Below are 22,307 nucleotides of genomic sequence, written 5' to 3' on the forward strand. Positions count from 1 at the left end.
GTTATGTTAGGTGTCTTTTTCTATTACTTACACCTTACTCGTTTTTGTTACTGAACTTGGAGCTCACTGATGGAGCTAGACTGGCTGACCAAGGGACCCTAGGAATTCTGCCTGTCCCCTAAAGGTCTTATTCTTAAACCTGATGCTAATGGAAAATCTATTTTGTTTTACTCTTTTGCATTTCCCTCCATCAGCATGGATACTAATGGATACTGATTATTTTGAGATGATTTGGTGTCCCCCTCCCCCGCAATATATTTACTTATATTCAGTTCAGAATGCTGACACAGATCTTTGCAGTTTACTGTACAAGGTAAAAATTTTAAATCACATGGTGGAAAACAAGGGGACAGGAACATACTTCACAACCAGGGAGGGCAGGTTTCTGTCGCCTTTTCAGTGGTTCTGAGCAGCCCGACACCATATGACCCAGATGTAGCACCCTCAGCATGTGCACAAAGGTTCCACAGATATTTGCTCAGCCTGATGCATTGCTGCTCTATTCACAATAGCTAGGAAACGGAAACAACCTAGATGCCCTTCAACAGATGAATATGGAAATTCCATGCACACTATGGAATATGACTCAGCAGTAAAGGAAAATGAAATTATGAACTTTGCAGCTACACAGATGGACACCATGTGTTCTTTCTTATCTGGAGCTCCAAGCCTTCAGATGTGCATGCATAGCCTAGAGTAACTGCAAAACACAGAAAAATCATAAGGGACCACTGGCATGGAGGGGCCTGGGGGAGCAAGGGAGAGGGGACTAGCAGAGAGTGAGTGGTGTGAGCAGGGAAACGAGAAGAGGGGGGTTCTAGTCTGGGAGGGATGGGAAGGTAAAACAGCAGTAAAGATGGCTGGGAAAACATCAAAAGGAACCATAGTGTTAACTATCTACCTAAAATACCGAGTCATTGTCTAAGTAAACATATGTAGTTTAAATGAAAATTTCCCACCTAGGCTGACAATGCTTCCTCCAAGAGTCAAAGACCATCTAACAGGATCCCCTGCCCCCACCAGGCATGAGAAACCTGCTGTTGGGCTGTTGGTCAGGATTGTCCAACATTACAGACTATTGCCCTTGGTTTCTGCCCAGATGTGGAAGGCAAATACGTCTTGCTGTGGACACCATACACTTCAGACACAGGACCCAGATGTCCCTGAGTTGTAACTGACCTGCAATCCTCTTCCCTGAAGACTAGCTTTCATGGTACCAGAAGGTGCCACAAAAACTTCCAAAGGAAGGAAGCAAGCAAGCAGCGCTCTACCCGGCTTTAACACGGATGAACCATACCAACGGCCACCTAACATGGTACTCCAAAGGTGCCATAATGGCACGCATACCTTGGCAGTTACCAGTAGCTCCCTAAAAGAACCTAAGACCCACTCAACAAGAGGGAGATCATGTCTGATACTGGGAACCAGACAACTATCCAGACCCAATCATCACCTTCCTAAACCAGCGCAACTCTTAGCTTCATTGTAAATATTTGTCCTCATTCTCACAGACAGTCGTGATCTCCACCCTCATCAAGGAAACTTCTCTTTGCAGCAGAGATCATTACAGAAAATCACAACCAATCAAAATGTACATTCCTTTTATAGTGTGTATGTGTGTGTGTGCGCGCACGCACCACATATATGGAGGTGCCTTTTTATGGAGGTGCAAAAAGGGCATTGGATCCCTGAGACTAGAGTTACAGGTAGTTGTGAGCTGTCACGTGGGTGCTAGGAGCTGAACCCAAGCCCTCTGGGAAAGTAGTGAGTGCTTTTAAGCGCTAACCATCTCCAGTCTTTCATCACGCTCTTTTCTGAAGACCACAAAGTGCCTCGTGCTCCCATTTAGGATGGATTCCATGACAGGGGCTCACCCTGGGCCTTCACCATCATGGCTCTCCCTGTTGAATGTGTGTGGTGAGACTGTTGGCTCTTGCTCTTTTCTAACATATTGTCACTGTCTAGGTATTTCTGATTTCAAGTGGGAGAGACCCAGAAGCCCAGGACTTCCTGGGATCTTGTCGAGTATGTAACTGTGTCTCTAGCCCGCCATTGTAGACTCTGTGAAGTGTGGACCCTCCATCCTCAGAAGCACCTTTTGCTCATAGAATACCTTCACGGGCTGAGTTGAACATCTGACTGAGAGAGGGGAGACAAAACTGATGCATCCCTTCCCTTCCTGGGACCTCCAAGAGGTTGAATCCACAGAGGCCCGTCAGCCAGTTACATCGGCCCTTTCTCAGCACCCCTGGCCAGCCACACCATCCATGTATTGGATGGAGACAGACACAGAGAAGCTGTGATCAGGTGCAGCCATACCGAGGACTCCCTCCCTGGAGCCACTTGAATCTCACTGCTATGATGGTTAGTGTTACTTGCCAACTAGACAAAATCCAGTGTTCTCTGCGAGGTGAGCCTCGGGGAATCCCTCTGCGGAATTATCTTAATTATGGCAGGTGAGGTGGGGAATCCTCTCACTGCGGCTGGGATCCTGGGCTGCAGAGGCAAAGAGGCAGAGCTGAGCGGCAGCTTGGGTTCATTCCCTCTGCTTCTTGACTGTGGATGTATGGGATGCAGTCAGCTGCTTCAAGCTCCTGCTGCCTTGACTTCAACACCGCGATGGCCTGGGCTCGTGAACTCCAAGCGGGAATAAACCATTCTCCCTTGAGCTGTGTTAGCCAGGGTATTTTATCAACAGCGAATGAAAAGAAACCAAGCCACATGGAATCTGCAGAGGCCACTGTGGCAAAGTTTGTGCTACCAAATCGATAGAACCGGTGGCAAGAGAAAGAATGCACTGTCCTAGCTGGCGCGGGGCCTCAAGCTCTTCCCTCAGACACACCTCTCCACCCTTCACCCTCCAGCAGGAACAAAACATCGTGCAAACCCGTTATTCAAACGGTAAGATGAACTCAAAACCTCTGGTTCTAACAAAAGACAATAGCTGAAAGGGTTGGCAGTGGCCACTTCAGTAGTGGTAAAGGATGGTAAGTGCCTAGACCACACAGGACTTCCAGATGAAGAGGTGGCATTCAGTGCCTCCGTCATGTTAAAACACATTCAGGGAGGTGGCAATTTTATTTTCATAATTTCGTAGAAAACGATGCAAGCTTAAGCTAAACAAGGCAAAGGCAATTTGTCCAAAGACTAACCCCATTCCCAACTGGGAGGAAAGTGCTAGCCCCATGAAGAATATTGGAATCAGCACTAATAGGCAAAACACGACACGCTGTTTTAAATAATGCATGCGATCATGTTTTTATTAACAAAGAAAGCCTCGTTTCAAAACACACACGTCCTTGAAAGGAATCTGAAATTAATTCTCAGTAGGCAGAACCCCACGGCATTCTGTGTTCTAATTATAATTACAACCTGCCCTTAACACGGACATTCAAAATTATCAGGCGCTTTATTAAGAAGTAGAAAGGGGCTTCCTGCTACATGAAGCTCACAGGCTTTGAGAGACGTCACAGACAGTTCTGCACAGAGCTGGGAAGCGTGGATGTTGCCATTTCTTTAATGACTGCTTGTTTCCTTTTTTTTGCCTGGAATGGGCACGCCCTTAGGGACTTAGGTACCATGAGGTTTCAGAGATGCTCTTTCTGGGGCAAGATAAATATGCGCCTCACAGAAAAATATCAATTCATCACTGTAATAGTTACGTCCCACTACAGAAGCCACTGGAGACTGCTTAACATTTTTATCTCAAGCCTAGTTTTCCCTAGCCTTCAGGTGACAAACTGATACTGATGCCAGAAGGCTTTTCTCCCCATTTGTTCCTAATAAAACTGGCTCGATTCTGAGTTCATTTCTACCTGGGGAGATGTTAAGGTTTGAGCTTTAACAGACTGATTCCCCTCTTCCCTTCTGCGTGTTCCTCCTTCAAAAGTGTCCGCAGGCAATATCTGTACAGGTCAGCAAAGATGGGTGGGCTCCTTGAGCTCTTGTCCCTCCCCCTGGAGATCTCTGCTGGAGAGCAACAGGATGTGAACGCAGCAACATCTGGGCTAGATCTTCTAAGTCCCAGGCTTAGTGCTCTCCTATCCTTAGGGCCTGCTACATGTTTGTGTGTTTGAACCTTTCATTGCATGTGTTGGTTTGGTTTTGTGTGTGGTGGAGACACATGAGTGTGTGCACCATGAGCACACTTGTGCATGCAGAGACCAGAGGAGGGAGGATGTTGGGTGTCCTGCTTCATTCCCCACTTTATTTCCTGAAGACAGGGCCTCTCAATGAGCGTGGAGACAGGCTAGCAGCCTGCAAGCCCCAGTGATTTTCTCATCACTGCCCACCAAGGTGCTGGGAGTGCAGCCCACCTGGCTGCACAGATCCTCATGTGTGCAGGAAGCAGTCTGACCCATGGAGACAATCTCCCCGGCTCCTAAACCTTTACACTACAGATAGAGTTTTCTATTTCAAATTATTCCTGAGCTCCCCAAATACTAGCTTCAAATCAATTTTCTTTTTTATACACCTAAGAACTCTGTCTCTGGTCTTAAACCTGAGGGTAATTTTATGAAAATAATCACTTTTTAAATTATTATTAACCAATTGACAGTTCAAAATTGTTGAGGTGACAGAAAATCTCTGATGCTTCTTCCTGGCATTCAGACCTCAAACATTACCACTCAACTTGTCGAACTTCCTCTTCAGGAACAAGATCTACTTCAGTTATATATGATAGTGGTTAACAACATTTGTTTCTCTTTTCATTAAGAGGAATGAGTCAGACACTAAGACGAGAACCTTGGGTGATCATCTGAATTCATCTTTGTCATAGCTCACAGTCTCTGTAAATGAAGCTCAGAGAGGTCAGGTGACTCGCTTGCAGCCACAGAGCTGGTGAAAGGACAACCAGGACATGAACTCAGATAGCCAGCTCCTGGGGCCTGCGTGCACTGTCCACACACCAAGCTCGGCTATACTGGGAATGTGTGACATCATCGGAAGAGTCACAGTCCTCCTTCTAAGGTGAACCATCTGGTTCCAGATGTAAAGTTGACAGGTGGCTATTTGAAGATGTGTTTGTATTTGAAAAGTACGTCAAAGGCTCCCCATGCCTTCACGTTAGAACCAGGTTTTGGGATGGACAGTATCTGTGGTCAGTACAACGGGGCCCAGAGAGAAGACCCCCCAGGACCTGGACCTTAGTACCTCCAAGAATGAGTCCAGTACTAGTTACCTGCCATGGATGAAGAGGTCAAAGACACACCTGCCTTCAACTAGGGTGTGTGTGTGGGGGGGGGTTGTGTTCCAATGTGTTTCTGCCGAATCACCAAATATGGAAAACAAACAAACAAAAGCTCCAATAGAAGATTTCTTAAGTAAATGAGTCTAGAGTCAAGGCTACCAAGACAGCGCAGGAACATGGACAGCCTGTAACCTACAGAATCCTTGGCAGTAGACAGTGGATTCTCAGATCTGCAGCCATGAAGGCATGCACTATGCAGATGGCATGACCTGAGGCACCCTCAGTTACTACTTGGTTGTACTACTTGGTTGCACGCTGCTTTCTGCCTGTGTGAGGGATGGCTTGTAGACCCCAGCAGTTGGTTTTTGACGTGATGAATGAACTGGCATTCCTGTTTATATCGGTCATTTCCAAGTTCAGTTACTATGAACCAGTCTCCCCACACTTCAGGGTATACAAAGTTTCTGGATCTCCAAATGAGGGAATCCAATCTTGCCTCTTAGTAACACACAGGGAAGTGAATGTTTCTCCCATTCCCCATCATCTCTGTCCCTACCTTGCTCCTCCTCTTTGTCCCATAGAGCAGTAGGTAGACTCCAAACAGAATCAGGGATGCTGACACGGCACTGGTTATTCCGGGGTTGGGTCACTGTGTGCAAAGGCCACCCCGAGGTGGCCCTCCTGTGGGCCACCTGCTTCTTTTCTCTGTGAAGAACCTGTGTCCCTGACATATCCTCATTCCAGCCTGCACTCACTAACCCTGAAGGATGACACTCACTCCTACACACAGGGTTCCCAGAGCTGGACGTCAGAGGGAGGGAAGCAGCCAGGCTTCATTTGAGCTGAAACCATTCCTTCTAGTTCAGCTCTGAGTGATGATGCTGGGCATCCTGAAGCTACTGGAACATGGCACAGAATCCCACAGCACACTCTCGGGTTTTTTTTTTTTTTTTTTTTTTTGGCACATGCTGGTTGGAGAGAGAGTGTGAGTGGTAGGCAGACTGAAGTTTAGTCAAACATATTCATTCCTTGGTTGTTGGCCACAATACCTTGCCCTGCCTTTTAACAGACACACAGACGAGAAGCACCAGGAGCCAGGCCCCTGCAGCCGTGCTGGGGGACCAGCCGGCCCTGCTCCATATAAACATCAGCGGCCCCATGTGATAGAAGTCTCCCACACAGCCAGCATGCTCAGTGAGAGCCTGGCCTTTCTCTTTTAGTACCTTCCCTTCACACAGTGACATCATGTTGTAAATGAGATGATTTTCGATATTAAATAATTCCACTGACATGAAGTTGTGGATCCAAACTTTTTTCATTTTCTTGTGTTATTTTAGTCTCTTTAGACCAAAATGAGTATTCTTAGTCTCAGTGTTATTTGCGTACTAGACTGTAGGAGACCGGCCTGTAACGTAGAGAACATTTAATGCTATTCTAGCCTCTACCTACCATCCACCAATAACACTCTCTGCATCCAACATTCCAGACATCTTCAAACATGGCCAAACCTCCCTTGAGGGTAAAACTGTCCTGGGTTGAGAATCAGGGACTTGGATTGACACAGCTGCCTCATTTGAGGACTAGGTTTAAGCAGCTGTGACATGGTCAGACCTCTTCAGACAGGGGCCTTTTATCAGGTGTGCTTCTGTTTTGTATATGTAGATTTGTTCAGGAGTTCCAGATGTGGTTGGACAAGGGCCTGGGGGAACTGATGTACAAACTAGTGCCTCTCTGGTTAGTGGGCCCTGGTGGGCTGTCTGCCTGGGTCGTTTTCCTAATAAGTAGGGAGCTGAGTTACAACAGTCTCTTGAAGGTACTCAGGGCCCTAGACCTAGCAGGAGACTCAGACTGGTGGCAAGACTTCCCTTCTACAGAGTTATGTTCCCCTGGCCTCCAGGGCTCTGAGTCAGCCAACCATGAGCGTTCAACAAGAGCCAACTCACCTCTGTGGATGTGTGCCAGAGACAGTAAGGTGACATGGTGCATGCAGGAGTTCCAGACACTGAAGAAATCCCCTTTCTTGGTTACCACCTGGCAAGGGATGGGAGAAAATATCCATGAGGAATATTTGGAGAAAAGTGAACTTGAAAATTTCCTTTTTATTTTGTTTTCTTGTTTTTCTTGGGGTGGGGGAGCAGTGTGGGTGTTTGAGAGAGAGGGAGGTGCTGGGGCTTCTGGCATACAAGCTAAACACTCTACCATGGACTGAGTGACACTACCCAATAGCACCCTCCTCTAATTTTATATCCTGAGACAGAACCTCACTGAGTTGTCTGGTGGGCTTAAACTGGTGATCCTCCTACTCCAGCCTCCCAAGTACCCAGGCTTAGAGGTCTTTACCAACCAACCCAGCAAATATCCAAAGGGTCCATACAACATACACGTGGGCATTGCACAGTCACTGAGAGGCTGGCTGCATGACCGGTAAGAGCAACTTGTGAACAGAATGAATGTCCTGGTAGTGTCCAGGAAGTCCGGTCTGTGTGTGTGTGTGTGTGTGCGCATGTGTGTATATGAATGTTCATGTATGTGTGTGTGCATATATGTGTGTATGTATGTGTGCATGTGTATATGAGTATTCATGTATGTGTGTATATATGTGTGTATATGAGTGTTCATGTATGTGTGCATGTGTATGTATGAGTGTTCGTGTATGTGTATATGTGTGCATGAGTGTGTGTGTGTGTGTGTATGTTAAGTCCTCACACATCAGGTATGATGTCTAGTTATACCTGATACCTAGGAGGAAACACATGTTCAAGGAGAAATTTGAGGTGGGCCTTGTGGTAAAGGCCTATAATATCACTTGCTCAGGAAGCATATATACAATGAACTATGTCCATTTAGCAAGTACTAGTAGTAGGTTCAGCCATGGGTGACAAGCTGACTGCTGAGGTGCAGTACTCAGTGTCCTTGCTTCCACTGCCATCGGGTGCTTCCTTTTGTGTTCAGTGTCTGATGACATGAGAAATGAACAGAGTCATGGAGACAGGAGCCACAGCCTGTTTGTGTGCATCACTTCACTGGTACCCAGCAAGCAGCAACATTCAAGTGAGCCCCTGCGGGTGTCCTGGGCGTGGAGCCCGAGGCTCCTCTTACTGACCAGAGCCCTCAGTTAAACTTGGCGCTGCTGACCTTTACTTTGTTCCTCCTCCTCTTTCTTTGTTTCGAAGACTGAATGATTTGATATCAAACTTTTAGTGACTGTGTGTTCTCAAGGAACTAAGACTCAAACAGAAAGTTACACTTGATGTATCAACTTCCCATTTGTGTCACCCCCAAGCTGACGGGCCTCTCAGTTGGAAAGTAACCAACTTTGCGGTGGCTTCGCCTCTTCAGGGCCTGGAGCTCTCTCTGTCAGATGCCTCCTCTAATAGTGCTTTGTGCGCTAGCGGAAAAACAGATCTGCAGGGAGCCTCTGCCATGTATAATTCAATATGAGGACCCGGGGCAGTGGGCACAGTCAGGAGAGCCATGTCACGTGACTCACCAGCTCCACATCTAACCGGGCATCATGACAGTCAGGGAATGGACAGACAGTGTCGGCACGGATGCTTCCTGAATAGATATCTCCCTGGACAGGTGTCATTGTTCTAACTGACGAGGCAGGACAGAGACTGGTGACTCTCTTGACCCCGTGGTGGGACATTCATGGAAACTTTGGCAGTTGCTACAAGTTCCCGAAGAAAGTCTGGAAACAGCGTTCATCTATCACCTTACAGAATAATGCCAGGGCTCGGCTCTCCTGAAGAGCGCACACAAGGCAGCGGGAAGAACAAGCCACCATGCAGATGGCCCAAACAGAGTGATAAGGGAAAAAAGCTCTTCACTGGTCTGATCAGCAGAAAACCAGGGGCAGCTAAGTGACTGGAAAGGTCCTGGAGACATCTTTGCCTCCTCAAAGAGAGTGAGAAAAAGGGGAAAGAGGAGGATCCAGGGAGCAGCGGGTCCTCCAAGCCCCCCTCCCCACCCCCAGATGCTGGCATCAGCTCTGAGAATGTCACTGCCCACAGGTATAACAGCTTGTCTGCAATGGTGGAGTGTTGAAGAGTCTTTACTACACTAGCAATGTTACAATACAAAAGAAACCAACCTTCCTCCTAGGCACCTTTGTGGGAGGTTTAAGACTTTTAAAGGGACAGTTGCCCTTTATCTGCGGCCGTAAATAGCTACTGGAAACCTGAGTTTAAACTAGGCGCATCCAAACTGAGTCCTTAAAGTGTACCAGGGAACAGGCACTGTTTTAAGCATTTAATTTTATTTGCTCACTTACTTAATCTTCAGAAGCCTTCGATATTTGCTGATATTTTCATGTCACGGGCTGAAATCGTGACCCAGAGAGGCTGAACGATTTGCCTAACATTGCAGAGTGAAGTTAGAACTGGACACACAGACTCCAAAGCTCCTGCCCTGCCTCCCAATGGAGCAAGGGAAAGTACCGGAAGCCCTACCCCTCCCACTAGTAGGGCTCATGTTACCACAGGTGACCACACCTGTAAACAGCAGGCCATCCTTCAAGAGTCTAATGAAAAGACACACTCAGAGCACAGTCGGCATACAGAGCAACAACAGACTGGGAGAAAGGCCTTCCTGGCACTAGATGAGCATACCCATTCCCCTTTCATTTCTAGAATGTATCTCAGCAGCACTATAGCCAGCTAGAAACCATTCCTTATAGATGATCCATAATAAATATACCCTCAGCTATCATCATATTTAATGGTGAAAGAATAAATTTTTTTTTTCCTTCTGGAAAGGATGGCGTTCTTCTTCACATGGAGCTAGAGGAGCTAGACAGGGCAATAAGGCAAGAAAAAGAAATGAAAGCAGTAAGTCTTATATTAAAAATACATGTTCATCTATAGAGAAATGCCAAGGAGTATATAATGAAGGTCTTAGACCTTATAAGTGAATTAAGTGAGTCACAAGGTTCAAGAGCAATACTTTAAAAATCAACCCTGTGTCTATATTCCAGCCATGAACAATTGAAAATGTGAAATAAAAATCCCATTATGGGGCCAGAGAGACAGCTCAGTTGTTAAGAAGACTTGCTCCTCTCTCAGGAGATCCAAATTCAGATCTTTGTACCCATACAGGGACGCTCACAACAGCCTGTAACTCCAGCTCCAGGAGATCCATCACCCTCTTCTGGCCTCCACATGTACTGCATGCATGTGGTATACACACAGGCACATATACATAAATGAAAATAAAATAAATCTTTTAAAAATATCATGGCAACATCAGAAACATTAAGAACTTATAAAACATGTAAAATTTATACACAAAACCCAAAAGATATTGCACAGAGAAATTTACAAAGTCCCCTAAATGAAAGGTGGAGCTACTGTGTTCACAGGTGGGAAACCCTTGTTTCGCTGTACGGTCACTTCTTCCACGCCCATCAAAATTCCAGCAGACTTTTGGCTTTGGTAGAAATTTGTGAGATGGCTACAAAGGCTGCCCGGACAACAGAAGACCTAGAATAGCCGAAGGCAGTTTTGAGAAAGAAAAACCTTGGAGAGTCACGTGATCTGATTGAAAGACTTAAAAAAAAAAAAAAAGCTACGGTAAACACAGCCGTGAGTAATTGGGATAAGGCTAGAGGTACAGAGGAACGGGACCAGGCAGGGAGTCCAGGAATACAGCCACACACCTACGGTCGAAGACGGGAAAGAAACAAATTCTACCAGGATAAGTGCACACCCACATACAAACCCAAACAAACCTCAACCCTTACTTCACACTCTGTGCCAAAGCGAGGGGCCGGCCTGAATGTTAGAGCTAAACTCATAAGGATTTAGAAACCACTGGAGGAAAACCTTAGCCACATTGTGTTAGACAAAAAGCCCAGGAGCTATGATATGAAAAGCTTTAATAAGTTCTTTCCTCTTGCAGCACACCGCTCTAAAAGGTCGGGTAATGGATCAGCGGAAATGTTTGCAAAGCGCATGTATGATGGGCTTTTACAAAGCTACCTAAGCACAGGCATAAATACAAGGACAGCAACAGAAATGCGTGGGAAAGGAAGCACAGACATAAAACACACCGTGAAAAAGGAAAACCTACTTAAACACATGGCAGAACCTGTGAGCAGACTCTTCACCCATCTGTATCTGACATGGAAAATAAACACACAAAGATGGTTTGAGAAATGCAAATCAAGACCACAGTGGGATGCCACTTTACACCCACTATGGCAACGATGAGTAAGACTGGCAATCTGAGGGTGAACCAGGATGCCTGGCAGCCGGCGATCATTGCATTGCTGGTAGGCACAAGATGCCGTGGCCACTTTGGAAACAGTCTGGTAGTTCCTTAAGAAATTCAGCACGCAGCCACCAGGGAAACCAGTGGTTCCACTCTGAGGTGTTTATACAGATGAATCAAAGACAGCTGTCTATGTAAAGAGTTGTAAGAAAATGTTCATTAAAGTTTTATTCATAATCACCAAACAGGTATCAATCCATATGTCCAGCAATCCGTTACTGGGCAAACAGACTGTATAGACCCTTATAAAGAAATACTACTCTGTAGCAAAAAGGAACAACCACACACACAGAGCCACAGCTGCATGATCTCAGAAGCACTTTGCAAAGTGGCAGAAGCCAGAATCAAAAGGCTTATTATTGTGTTTGCAATAAATTATGCAAAGTGAAGAAGCAAGCGATGGTTCCATGAGTCGATAGCAAAGAAAAGATCAGAATTTTCCAGGACCTGTTTGGGAGGAGAGATTGACAGATGACAGAGTGGCTTGAAGGGGCCCTCTGGGGTGATGGGCGTATTCTGCATCTAGTTTTGGTAAGAGCTATTTGAGTACAAGCATTTACAAGCATTTGTTCAAACCCAGTGACAAAATACCTGAGATTAGTAAATTTAAAAAATATGCAATATATTATTCCATATATGTGTGTGTGTGCATATGCACATTTGTATATAGAAGACGATTTTCTACAAAGTACTTCTGTCACTAGGGTTGGACACACAGCGTCCAAGGCCGCCACCACTTCCCTGATAAAAAGACCCCACCCAGGTAGGTGCCTGCTTTCTTCTCTGTCCTCTCCTGGTCTGCAACCCCAGCCACCGCACAGCTGAGAGGATGGTGAAAAACTGGGCTACAGAGCTTGGCTGGCTTCTGGAGGCTCCTGGACCAAATGGCCACAGTCTCTGGAGCCTGAGACAATAGAGGCAGATGTTCTTCCCACTCTAGAGGTCTGCTCCCAAGCCAAGGTGTCAGCAGACCCCGTCCTGTCCAAGCATGCTGCCTTGCCATGCTCAACCTCAGGCCGTGGCCAGCTCTCTGGCCTTCCTTGGCCTGCCACTGTATGGCTCTAATCTTGGTGGCCATTGCTACAAGTTTCCTTCCATGCATCTGGTCTGTGCTTCTCCCCTCTTCTGAGGGCATCAGGCATATTGGAGTAAGGCCACTGCTCTCCAGGATGACTTCCTCAGTTATAACTTGGTTATAGCTACACAGACCCCTTTTCCAATTAAGTTGGCATTCATGGGTCCTGAGGATAAGGACTTGAACATACACCCTTCTGCTGGAAACAATTTAACTCACATCATGGGAGCAGAGAGGAAGGACAGTAAGAGCCACAGAACCACAGCAAGAGCCCTGTTGGGCTTTGGCCATGGAACCACAGTGGGGCTCTGGCTATCTGCCTCTGTTTTCCTATTGTGAGAGAACAAGACCACATTTAGATAAACCACTGCGGGCCAGCATTGTGGTTGATATTCTCCCTCTTCTGAGTGTTTTAGGGGCATCCTGGTCCCTTCCTAACCCAGTCAGTGGGAGTGTGGGCTCTTCAACTCTAGCACTTTGCCAGGCCCAAGGGAACAATGGATTGGATGAGCGGATGCCTAGTTCCTGTTTGCCAAGTTCTCCTGACCCGAACATTCCCTTTTCCCATCTCAACTCTGGTTTTTCTGTTACACTGGTGGCGCACGCCTTTAATCCCAGCACTTGGGAGGCAGAGGCAGGTGAATCTCTGTGAGTTCGAGACCAGCCTGGTCTACAAGAGCTAGTTCCAGGACAGGCTCCAAAGCCACAGAGAAACCCTGTCTCGAAAAACCAAAAAAAAAAAAAAAAAATTAAAAAAAAACTCTGGTTTTTCCTCCACATCTCCAAAAGTTGCAGGGCACCCTCTGCCTTTCTTCTTCCCAGCAACCCGTTTTAAGATCCCTACGGCAGCTTGCCCAGGACTTCTCCTGGCCCTTGTGCCCTGTGCCCACCGAGTTCTTCAGCCAGGCAGGTAATCTAGTTCCTCTGCCAGTTCCACACCTCTGTTCCTGACTGGGTCCCCAGCTCAATCACTTGCTCACGGTCTGGAGGGGTCTCTTTTTGTAAAGTGTCTAGCTTCTTGGGCTTACAGCTAATGACTCTCAGCTTCCAAAGTTCTCCAGCAGACAAAACACTGTGAGCATGGAAGCCAGTGCAATACATCCTCGCTTTTAATCATATATACAGTTTATTGGTTCTATTCCTCTGGAGAACCCTATTGGGTTTTTTTTGGGGGGGGCATAGTCACTTGTGGAGGGAGTTGGTCCTCTCCTTCCACTGAGTAGGTTTCTAGGACTCGAACTCAGATCTTCTTCAGGCTAGGCAGCAAGTTCCCTTGCCCTCCGTGCTGTCATGCTGCCCTTAGGAGAGCCCTTTTACAGAAACTGACTATCCCCCCAAAACTGCTCCTGGCTCCAAGAGGAGCTATGGTTCCTGGTTGGGTTCTGAATCCCCAGGTGATGCAATACCAGGGCAGTTTTCTTCCCAGGGCACTCTTCTCTGCTACCTTGCTCTTTCCTCCCCTGTGTGCAGACCCCTGCCTGCCCCTGGCCCTGCACCAGCTCCTGTTGCACCAGAAGCCTTCTCTCACAATGTGGCAGCCTTACCTAGGGGAGTGCCCTGTGGTGCAGGGCTGGAATTCACATGTGTTCTGAGAGAAACACAGAGTAGATGTTCCAATGGCACACAGGCATAGCTGGTTCCAAGGACTAAGGCTGTCTGGCACCTTGTCCTCAGTTTGTCAGGGATGTGGCTTAGACCCGCGTCATTACTCACGCAGAAGTCTGTTGCTCTGCCCACAGCAGCAAAGGCACCATCTTTCCAGGAGTGCCTGGGAGAGTGTGCACTCCATAGGCGTGGACTCACATCTGGTATCTCATACCTGTAATCTCAGATGAGGCAGCAGGAAGGGAGATTGCTACAAGTTTGAGGACAGCCTTGGCCACACAATGAGTTCCAGGCCATCCTGACTACAGAGTGAAACGACGAAAAAAAGAAAAAAAAAGGTGAACTTAGATGCACACACACACACACACACACACACTCATGCATACACATACCTATGTCTGTACATACACACATGATTTCCCTCTACCCAGATCTATGTCCAGTTCTAAGACACATGCTTCCTTCTTTTCTTCAGACATATTTATTTTTTAAAACAGGGTCTCATGTCTCCAAGGTCAACCTCAAACCTTCTAGTATCACAAGATGGCCTTGAACTTCTGATCCTCCACCTCTAGGGAATGCCTCAGCACCTTGTAAATGCTAGACCAGCACTCTACCACCAAATGAACTTTAAATGCCCAACCCCAGGTCCAGATATTTCCACATGCATGTCTACCAGCATGTCTTCTTCCTCTGCTCCCTCCTCCTGGCTTCAAGGTTTCCACGTCCTCCTAGAAGCCCCCGGCATCTTCTCTCCCCAGATGTGGTCTTCTCGGTATTTTTGGCGTTCTCCTCTACCCTCCCACCCAGCTGGTACATCCATCCCAGGAAGTCTTCAGTACTGGAGTGTGAGCACTGCTCTGATTGGCTGCATGATCGCAGGCACTAGCACAAGTCTGAGTGCCTGACCAGAACAATGGCTTCTACAATTGAATATATTACTTCCTAATTTCCCCTGCTTTCATGTCCAATGAAGAGTCTGCTTTTCATTTCCGAGCCATCAGGGATAGAAAATGATTATGGGTGATGCATTCTCTCTGGCCATTTAGTTTTGAAAGCTCAACTCCTGAAATGGACCTTGATAATTTCCAGTAACAGATTTGTAAGTAAATGTTTGCTGCCTGGTCCCTTTCCTGACAGCATCCTCATTTGCAAAGTTCCTCCTTAGCTGTTCTTGTAGAGAGAGAAGAGGAAGAATCCAATCACAGGGCCTTAAATACACTGTACAGGCACCGACGCATGCATCTGGAGTCTGGTCAGCTAGATCGCATTTCAACAGCATATACTCCCCATTCAGATGAAGACTGTGTTACTGGACCTGATTGCCTTAGTGATTACTTCAAGTTCACAAAAGGCAGACCAACATACATTTAATATGGGAAAGAAATAGTGCCTGGAGATCTTGTTTCCTGAAGCTTCAGCTGTTCTGCTGGTGAGGAACCTGGGATCCAGGAGGTGAGAGCTGAGAGATGGGTATTATGTGGAGAAAACTGGGGGCACTAGGGATGAGTTCAGAGGAGAAGCATCTGGAATGGAAATCACTAACCCTGCTATAACTGGGACTTCTTAGGGGTCTTTCTTCTTTGATCATGCCGACTGTGTTCCCAAGATGCAAGCTGGCGCCCAGTGCACCTTTGCTCTGTATCAAATGACCCAAAGCTCCATCAACCAGCTCTCTGGTTTCTCTGCTACCATCTCAGCTGAGGCTCACACTCTGGGCTGTTGGTGACTCTTGTAGTACTGACAAGAGGAGGTTCGTCACAGGATTCCTCTGTGAAGGTGACGTAGAAGGTCTTCAGTGCCTTGTACAGGATACACAATGCGGCGGACCACCAAACAGCGCTGTCACCCTCCCTTACTGGTGTCTCTAGCTTGTGACATGAAAATCTGACTAGCTCGGTTCTAGAGTGGCTGCGACAGTTGTTCCCTGACTTCCCCAAGTCTTGTCTGGAAGGTCCAGCCTCACTTTATGCCCATTCACCTCCATCCTCACTGCCTCCCCCATCTGTCCCGAACTGAGAACACAGGAGCCTTCTCTCTCCTCCATCTCTCTGTGTACCAAGCCACCCTTCCTCCTAGAGGACAGGGATTATATACCTTTACAGCCTACAACACTCACAGTGCCTGGTATATATGAGTCCCTATAACAACATTTTCAAACAAAAACATAGTTCAAATAAAAACACCTATAGGTCTTTTCTTTCCATCTGTCCTTTCTTAATTATACATCCTAAGTTTCAACTAAGCAGTTATGTTTCTTTCACTGAACTGAGGAGCTTACTTTCTTTTAATGGTACTCAGGTCAGTCTCAATGATGACCTACTCCACCTCTCAAATTCCAGGATTACAAATGTGCCTTACAACACTGCTCTCATGTGGTGCTGGGGATCGAACCCAGGGCCTCATGCTTGTTAGGCAAGCACTTTACCTACTAAGCTAAATATCCACTCACTGGAACCAGCACTAACTGCCTGAGTAGCCAGTAAGCATAAGAAAGAGACCAGCGGGAATCTGGGCATGTTTATACAAGCTACCAGGAAGGATTCTAAGTCAGTAAGGGGCCTCTTGATTCCCTTGTTAGCCTCTGAAACAAGGGAGTAAAACTGGCCTTAGCACTGTCTTCATTGTTCGCAGGCCAGATGTGTGTCCCTGGATGGGGACAGACCAAGTCTGTTCTCCGTATTTAGGCTTGGTATTGATTCCACATGTCACCCCTGTGTTTGGTTAAATGCTTCATCCCTAATGACGTGAGCTGCTTCAACCTGGTTGGTGGAAGCAGAAGCTCCCTGCCTGCCTGTGGTCTAACTGACATCCCTGCAGGCAGGAGGGCGGTTGCCCCACTGAGCTGGCATCAAACCACGGAGGGCAAGCGCTAGGATCACTTTATTGGTTCCCTTCATCTAGTTCACAACTGCAGTGACAAGAACTCTGCCAAGGACTGTGACCTCAGCTGAGCACAACGATCTGCCTTTGGAGAGGGCAGCCTGAAGTGGAATGATGGGTGCACTTTTTTTTTTCTTAGACAGGGTTTCTCTGTCTGACTGTCCTGGAAATCCCTTTGTAGACCAGGCTGACCTTGAACTCACAGAGATCCAATTCCCTCTGCCTCCCAAGTGCTGGGGTTAAAGGCATGCCCCACCACCAACTGGCTGGCAGGTACATTGTTGCATTAACTAATTTTTCTGTCCCTATGTTAACCCTGGTCAGGGAGCTCTCCAAGGAATTACAAGTCTATCAGGACTGGCCCCATCCTTACCATATTTCCAAAGACCTGTTTTCTGAGGTCTGGCCTCAAATCAAGGTCCCAGCAGAATGTCCAGGCTCTTTGGCTCCTCTGTGTGTCATCAGGGCTGGCCCTCCACAGCTTGCCTCTCGCAGTCTGGTCTGTCACCATGCTGTCTAAATTCTGTGCTGCTGGGTGACCTATGGACCCACTGCATTTTTCCATGTGACATTAAAAATTGTTTAACACAGAGCCCAGCACAGAACAGACCCTAGTGAATTCTCACTGATGTCCTTTGTCATTGATTCTTTTCCTCACTCGATCTATAAGAGACAACAGGTTGAGCCACCTGTAGGACCTCAAAGTTTACAACTTATATAGAAAAATGGAGGGACTCTCATGTATACAGCCTAACTGCCGAGATGCCCTGTTTGAGTTAGACCTTTAAATCCTGTCATTGAGATATATATACCATATGCACAGTTAGATGTGTAACGCATCAACCTTTAGTTTGCAGCTCAATGCCTTTTAAAGTGTTTGGGGGAGGCATGTGCACATGTTCACACGGTTGTATGTGGGGGTCTGGGTCAATGTTAGTATCATCTTTAATTGCCCTTCACTTAAAAAAAAGATTTATTTATTTATTTATTATGTAAACAGCATTCTGCCTGCGAGAAGAGGGCACCAGATCTTATTATAGATGGTTGTGAGCCAGCATGTGGTTGCCTAGAATTGAACCCAGGGCCTCTGGAAGAGCACCTGGTGCTCTTTACCTCTGAGCCATCTCCACCGCCCCCCACTTTGTTTTGTTAAAAACAGACTCTCTTGCTCAACCCAGAGCTCCCCAATTTGGAAAGACTAGCTGGCCAGGAAGTCCCAAAGATCCTCATTTCTGCCTCCCCAGCACTGTGACTACAGTGGATGCTAGGAATTGAACTCAGGTCCTCACGCTTGTACAGCTGGCACTGTAATGACTGAGTCATGTCTCCAACACCCATCCGTGAGTTCTTCTGTATGTGTACATACTCATTGGAACCATGCCAATCAAGAGACAGCATTTCCCAGGCCCTTCGGAGCTTCCCCATGCAACACCACTCTCTCCCCTGGATGGTGACTACTGCATCACTCTCAGCTAGTCTTTCCCTCCTTGACTGCCACATAAATGGGACCAGCCAGTAAAACTCTTTCATATCACTAAGCGTGTCTGTAAAATTCACACATGCTGTTTCACATGATTCACCTTGTGAAGTCAAGCACAATTTACCTCTCTAGTTTTCATATCTATAAACATTCGGTTTCCAGTTTCCAACTTGGGGTTATTAATAAAACTGCTATGAACGGTCCTCTATAAGGCTATTTATGAACCACATAGCTGTGTATTTGATACATACAGAGAGAGAGAGAGAGAGAGAGAGAGAGAGAGAGAGAGAGAGAGAGAGAGAGAACAGGGAACTGAACTCCGGGCCTTGTGCATGGAAAATGAATGAACACTCTGCTATCATGCTACAGCCCCAGCTCCTATGTTTCCACCTTGGAATGTCTTAGTTATGAGACCCAGGGTTGCCCTGCATCACTGCTGGGCTGAGCTCCATGGAGCACTTCAGCTGAAATGCGCCAGTGGGCTGGTATTGGTACTTCGTTGTGGTTTTGATTTCTGGCTCCCTCTGACTAATAAGATCAGGCAGTTTCACATGCTCATTAGCTTTCCTTTTATCTTCTTTTATGAGGTGGATTTCAAGTCTTTTGTGCAAAGTTTTCTCAGATTGTATCTTTTCACTATTGCAGCGAGAGAGTTCTCCACACATTCTGGATAAAAGCTTGTGCCAGACACAGACACTGGGGGAATTGCTCCAAGGCTTAGAGCTTGCCTCTGTTCTGATGGCTGGCTTTCAGACAATAACAGTGTACCAATAGCTAATGTAAATGATGGGTGCTTTCCGTTTTTCTAAGAGATTTTTTTTGACTCTGGCTTCCAGCATAATGCTGATGATACTTCCCTGTTTTCTTTGGAAATTTATAGTTTCCCTTCTTCTATTCAGGTCTATGATGGGTCTTTAATGAGCATTTCCATATTGAGTAGGAAACAGTCCACAGTTCATTTTCCATTCAGAATCTACTTTATGTCACTATTTTAAAAATCCTCTTGGTGTGGGAGGTCCTTCTGTCTTTGTGTTGCTTTTACTGGCTAATGAATAAAGAACTGGCTTGGCCTATAGCATGGGAGGAGGAAGGTGGACTCAAAGAGATGCCATGGAGCTGCCACCAGTGCTGAAACTTTGCTGGTAGGCCATGACCTCATGGTGCTATACAGATTAATAGAGATGTGTTATATTAATATGTAAGACTTAGACAATAAGAAGCTAGAACTAATGGGCCAAGCAGTGATTTAATTAATACAGTTTCTATGTGATTATTTTGGGTCTAAGCTACCTGGGAGGTCAGAAAGAACAAGCATCCTCCTCCAACATTCTCTCTTCATCATTGAACTTATTTCATGTTTGTCAGAAATTGAATAAGCAAATATGTATGGCTAAGTGCACCTGGCAGTGCTCTGGTGGTGTGCACAGCTTCATACCAACATTCCCATGGCTGAACTAGGACAGCCTCAGCACACAATGTGGAATCTGATGTGGGATGTCCTTTTGTATATGTGTTGCTTTTATTAGTTAATGAATAAAGCTGTTTTGGCCTGTGGCAGAGCAGAGTATAGCCAGGCTGAAGGGATATATAGAGAGAAGGTGGAGTCAGGAAGGATGCTATGTAACTGCTGAAGGAGAAGGACCTTACTGGTAGGCCACAGCCTCGTAGCAATGCACAAATTAAAAGAAATGAGTTAATTTAAGATTTAAGAGCTAGCTAGGAATATGCCTAAGCTATTGGCCAGAGTGGTGTAATTAATATAGTTTCTGTGTGATTATTTGGGTCTGGATAGCCAGGAAATGAACGAGTGTCTCTGTTCACAAAATGGTACCAATGTGGGCAACTATATCCACATAAAACCTGAGAGAGCTTGGGAAGGAATTCTAAACAAAAGAACAGAATTAAGCATGGCTTCTTAGTAGCGTAGCAGCATTTTCTCAGGTGGCTCTGTTTGCTAGAGACAAGCAGAGGCATGTCCCTTTTAGGAGATGACTTCTTGATTCAGTATTAGCAGTAAAACTGCATGGCCTCTTTAAGAGACAGCTTCCTTGTTCATGCTGGCAGCATGAACCTCTGGCTCTTTCGGATGTCTGATGCTTAAATGGAGTCTGTGAGCAGTGTGTTACAAATTGCCTAATGGCTATATCTACCTGCTGTGTCCCTGTCCCTGGCAGTGAGCATGACTAGTAGAGGCAGTAAACAGGACCTCTGGGATGGTGGATGGGGCAGAGGCAACAGGCAGGGCTGAGGAGTTAGTCCTAGCCACACCTGCTTAGCAATTAAAAAAAAAAAAAGGTACCCCTGGTCAGAAAATGATCACAGTATGCAATAAAGACAGATTCAGACAAAAATTAACCTCTGAATGTGTCACAGTGTGTTTTTAAAAAAATGTATGTGGGCTTAGGAGAGAGAGGAAAAAGAGTATAGACAGTTATAATATAGAAAGGTTCAGTCATAGATTAAAGGAGTAAAGATAATAAAATAAATATTAAAAAGTAATAGAGTAAAAAAGCCACATAAAGATGGAAAATACACAGAGAGCTTGGATTATGTATATTATTTTGTTTTCTTTGAAGTTTTTGACTACAGAGAGACATTTGATTCTGAGGACTACTAAGCTAAACTAATATACATATATATATATATTATATATATAATATATATATTAAAGGTATCTTGGCTTCAAAATTTGAGTCTAAGAGTGTGTTACTTTGGAAAAGAGGTTCTGCTTCTGTTTCTATAGAGAATGGGAACCTGTGGATTCCTTCTGGCTAATGTGGCTTGATGGAAAAGAACCCCCCAAAATGTCTCCATGAACCCTAAAAATACTTTGGCCAATAAACAGCAGGAATCAGTTCAGAGAAAACTACACCTAAATTCCCAAAACAATTGTTTATAAATGTTTGTTTTCATTTAAAAGGGGATATGATATAGAAATAAATACTTTACATTGGTATGGACATTGGTTTATTGATATAAATTTAAGGTCAATTTTGATATATATATGTATATATATATTTCTACTCTTGTTTAAGGTATTATGTCTATACAACTCATTTAAGAATGTAATGCATAATTTAAAATTAGGAATTTAATAGTCAAACTTGGAGTCATGTTAGGCTTTCTAAATATACAGAGTTATATTTTAGGTGGATAGGTATTCTTCAACTCTTTCAAAGGCCTATAGAATATGGTATTTAAAAGGTTTTAAGAACTTAGACTTTTCTAGATGGTGAGACATGTCTGCTTCTGGCTGCACCAATACTTCAGAGAGGTTGATGGGCATTGAAGAAACTCATTATAGAATTTGCCTTCAATGTGACAAGGCTAGCCATTTGGGCAAGAAATTGTTCTTGCCTGAACTGCTTGATGGCATGCCATGTAAACTGGACATGCAATAACCTCAAAAAATGACTGTTGAACTTTCCTAAAGAACGTGAGACAGTATTTCAGGGTTCCTGCTCCACTAATGAAACTGCCAGACATTTTTAAGGACACAGAAGAAAGTGACTGACAAAATGCCAATATAGGTGAAGCAGTCTTTCAAATTTCCCAATTCATGGAAAGTCTTCCAGATACTATGGATCTATAGGCTGAAGACAGATTCCCAACATTACAAAAGAACTTTGGGTGACTGTCTAGGCAGCAAGATGCCTCTGTCAATTCTAGAACTTTGCAAGTTACTTACAATGTACTTCCTGTTTACCTAAGTAATATTATAACCTTTGGTGGAGTTTAAGACTCCAAAGCTATAGTTTTCCTTAGTTATGATAAAAGATAAATTAAATATGAAACTTTACACT

General features: G+C 45.5%; 1 protein-coding gene across 1 annotated transcript in view; it reads right to left on the reverse strand.

Moving 5' to 3' along the window:
- Acoxl (acyl-CoA oxidase like) overlaps positions 1-22,307 on the reverse strand; it is a 296,568-nt gene that overhangs the window by 46,833 nt on the left and 227,428 nt on the right. The window contains exon 16 of the mRNA XM_057781242.1: positions 7,135-7,222. Coding sequence (XP_057637225.1) covers positions 7,135-7,222 — 88 coding nt within the window. The remainder of the gene's footprint in view (positions 1-7,134; positions 7,223-22,307) is intronic.

This window comes from Chionomys nivalis, chromosome 9, assembly GCF_950005125.1.
Source record: "Chionomys nivalis chromosome 9, mChiNiv1.1, whole genome shotgun sequence".
NCBI classification, from domain to species: Eukaryota; Metazoa; Chordata; class Mammalia; order Rodentia; family Cricetidae; genus Chionomys; species Chionomys nivalis.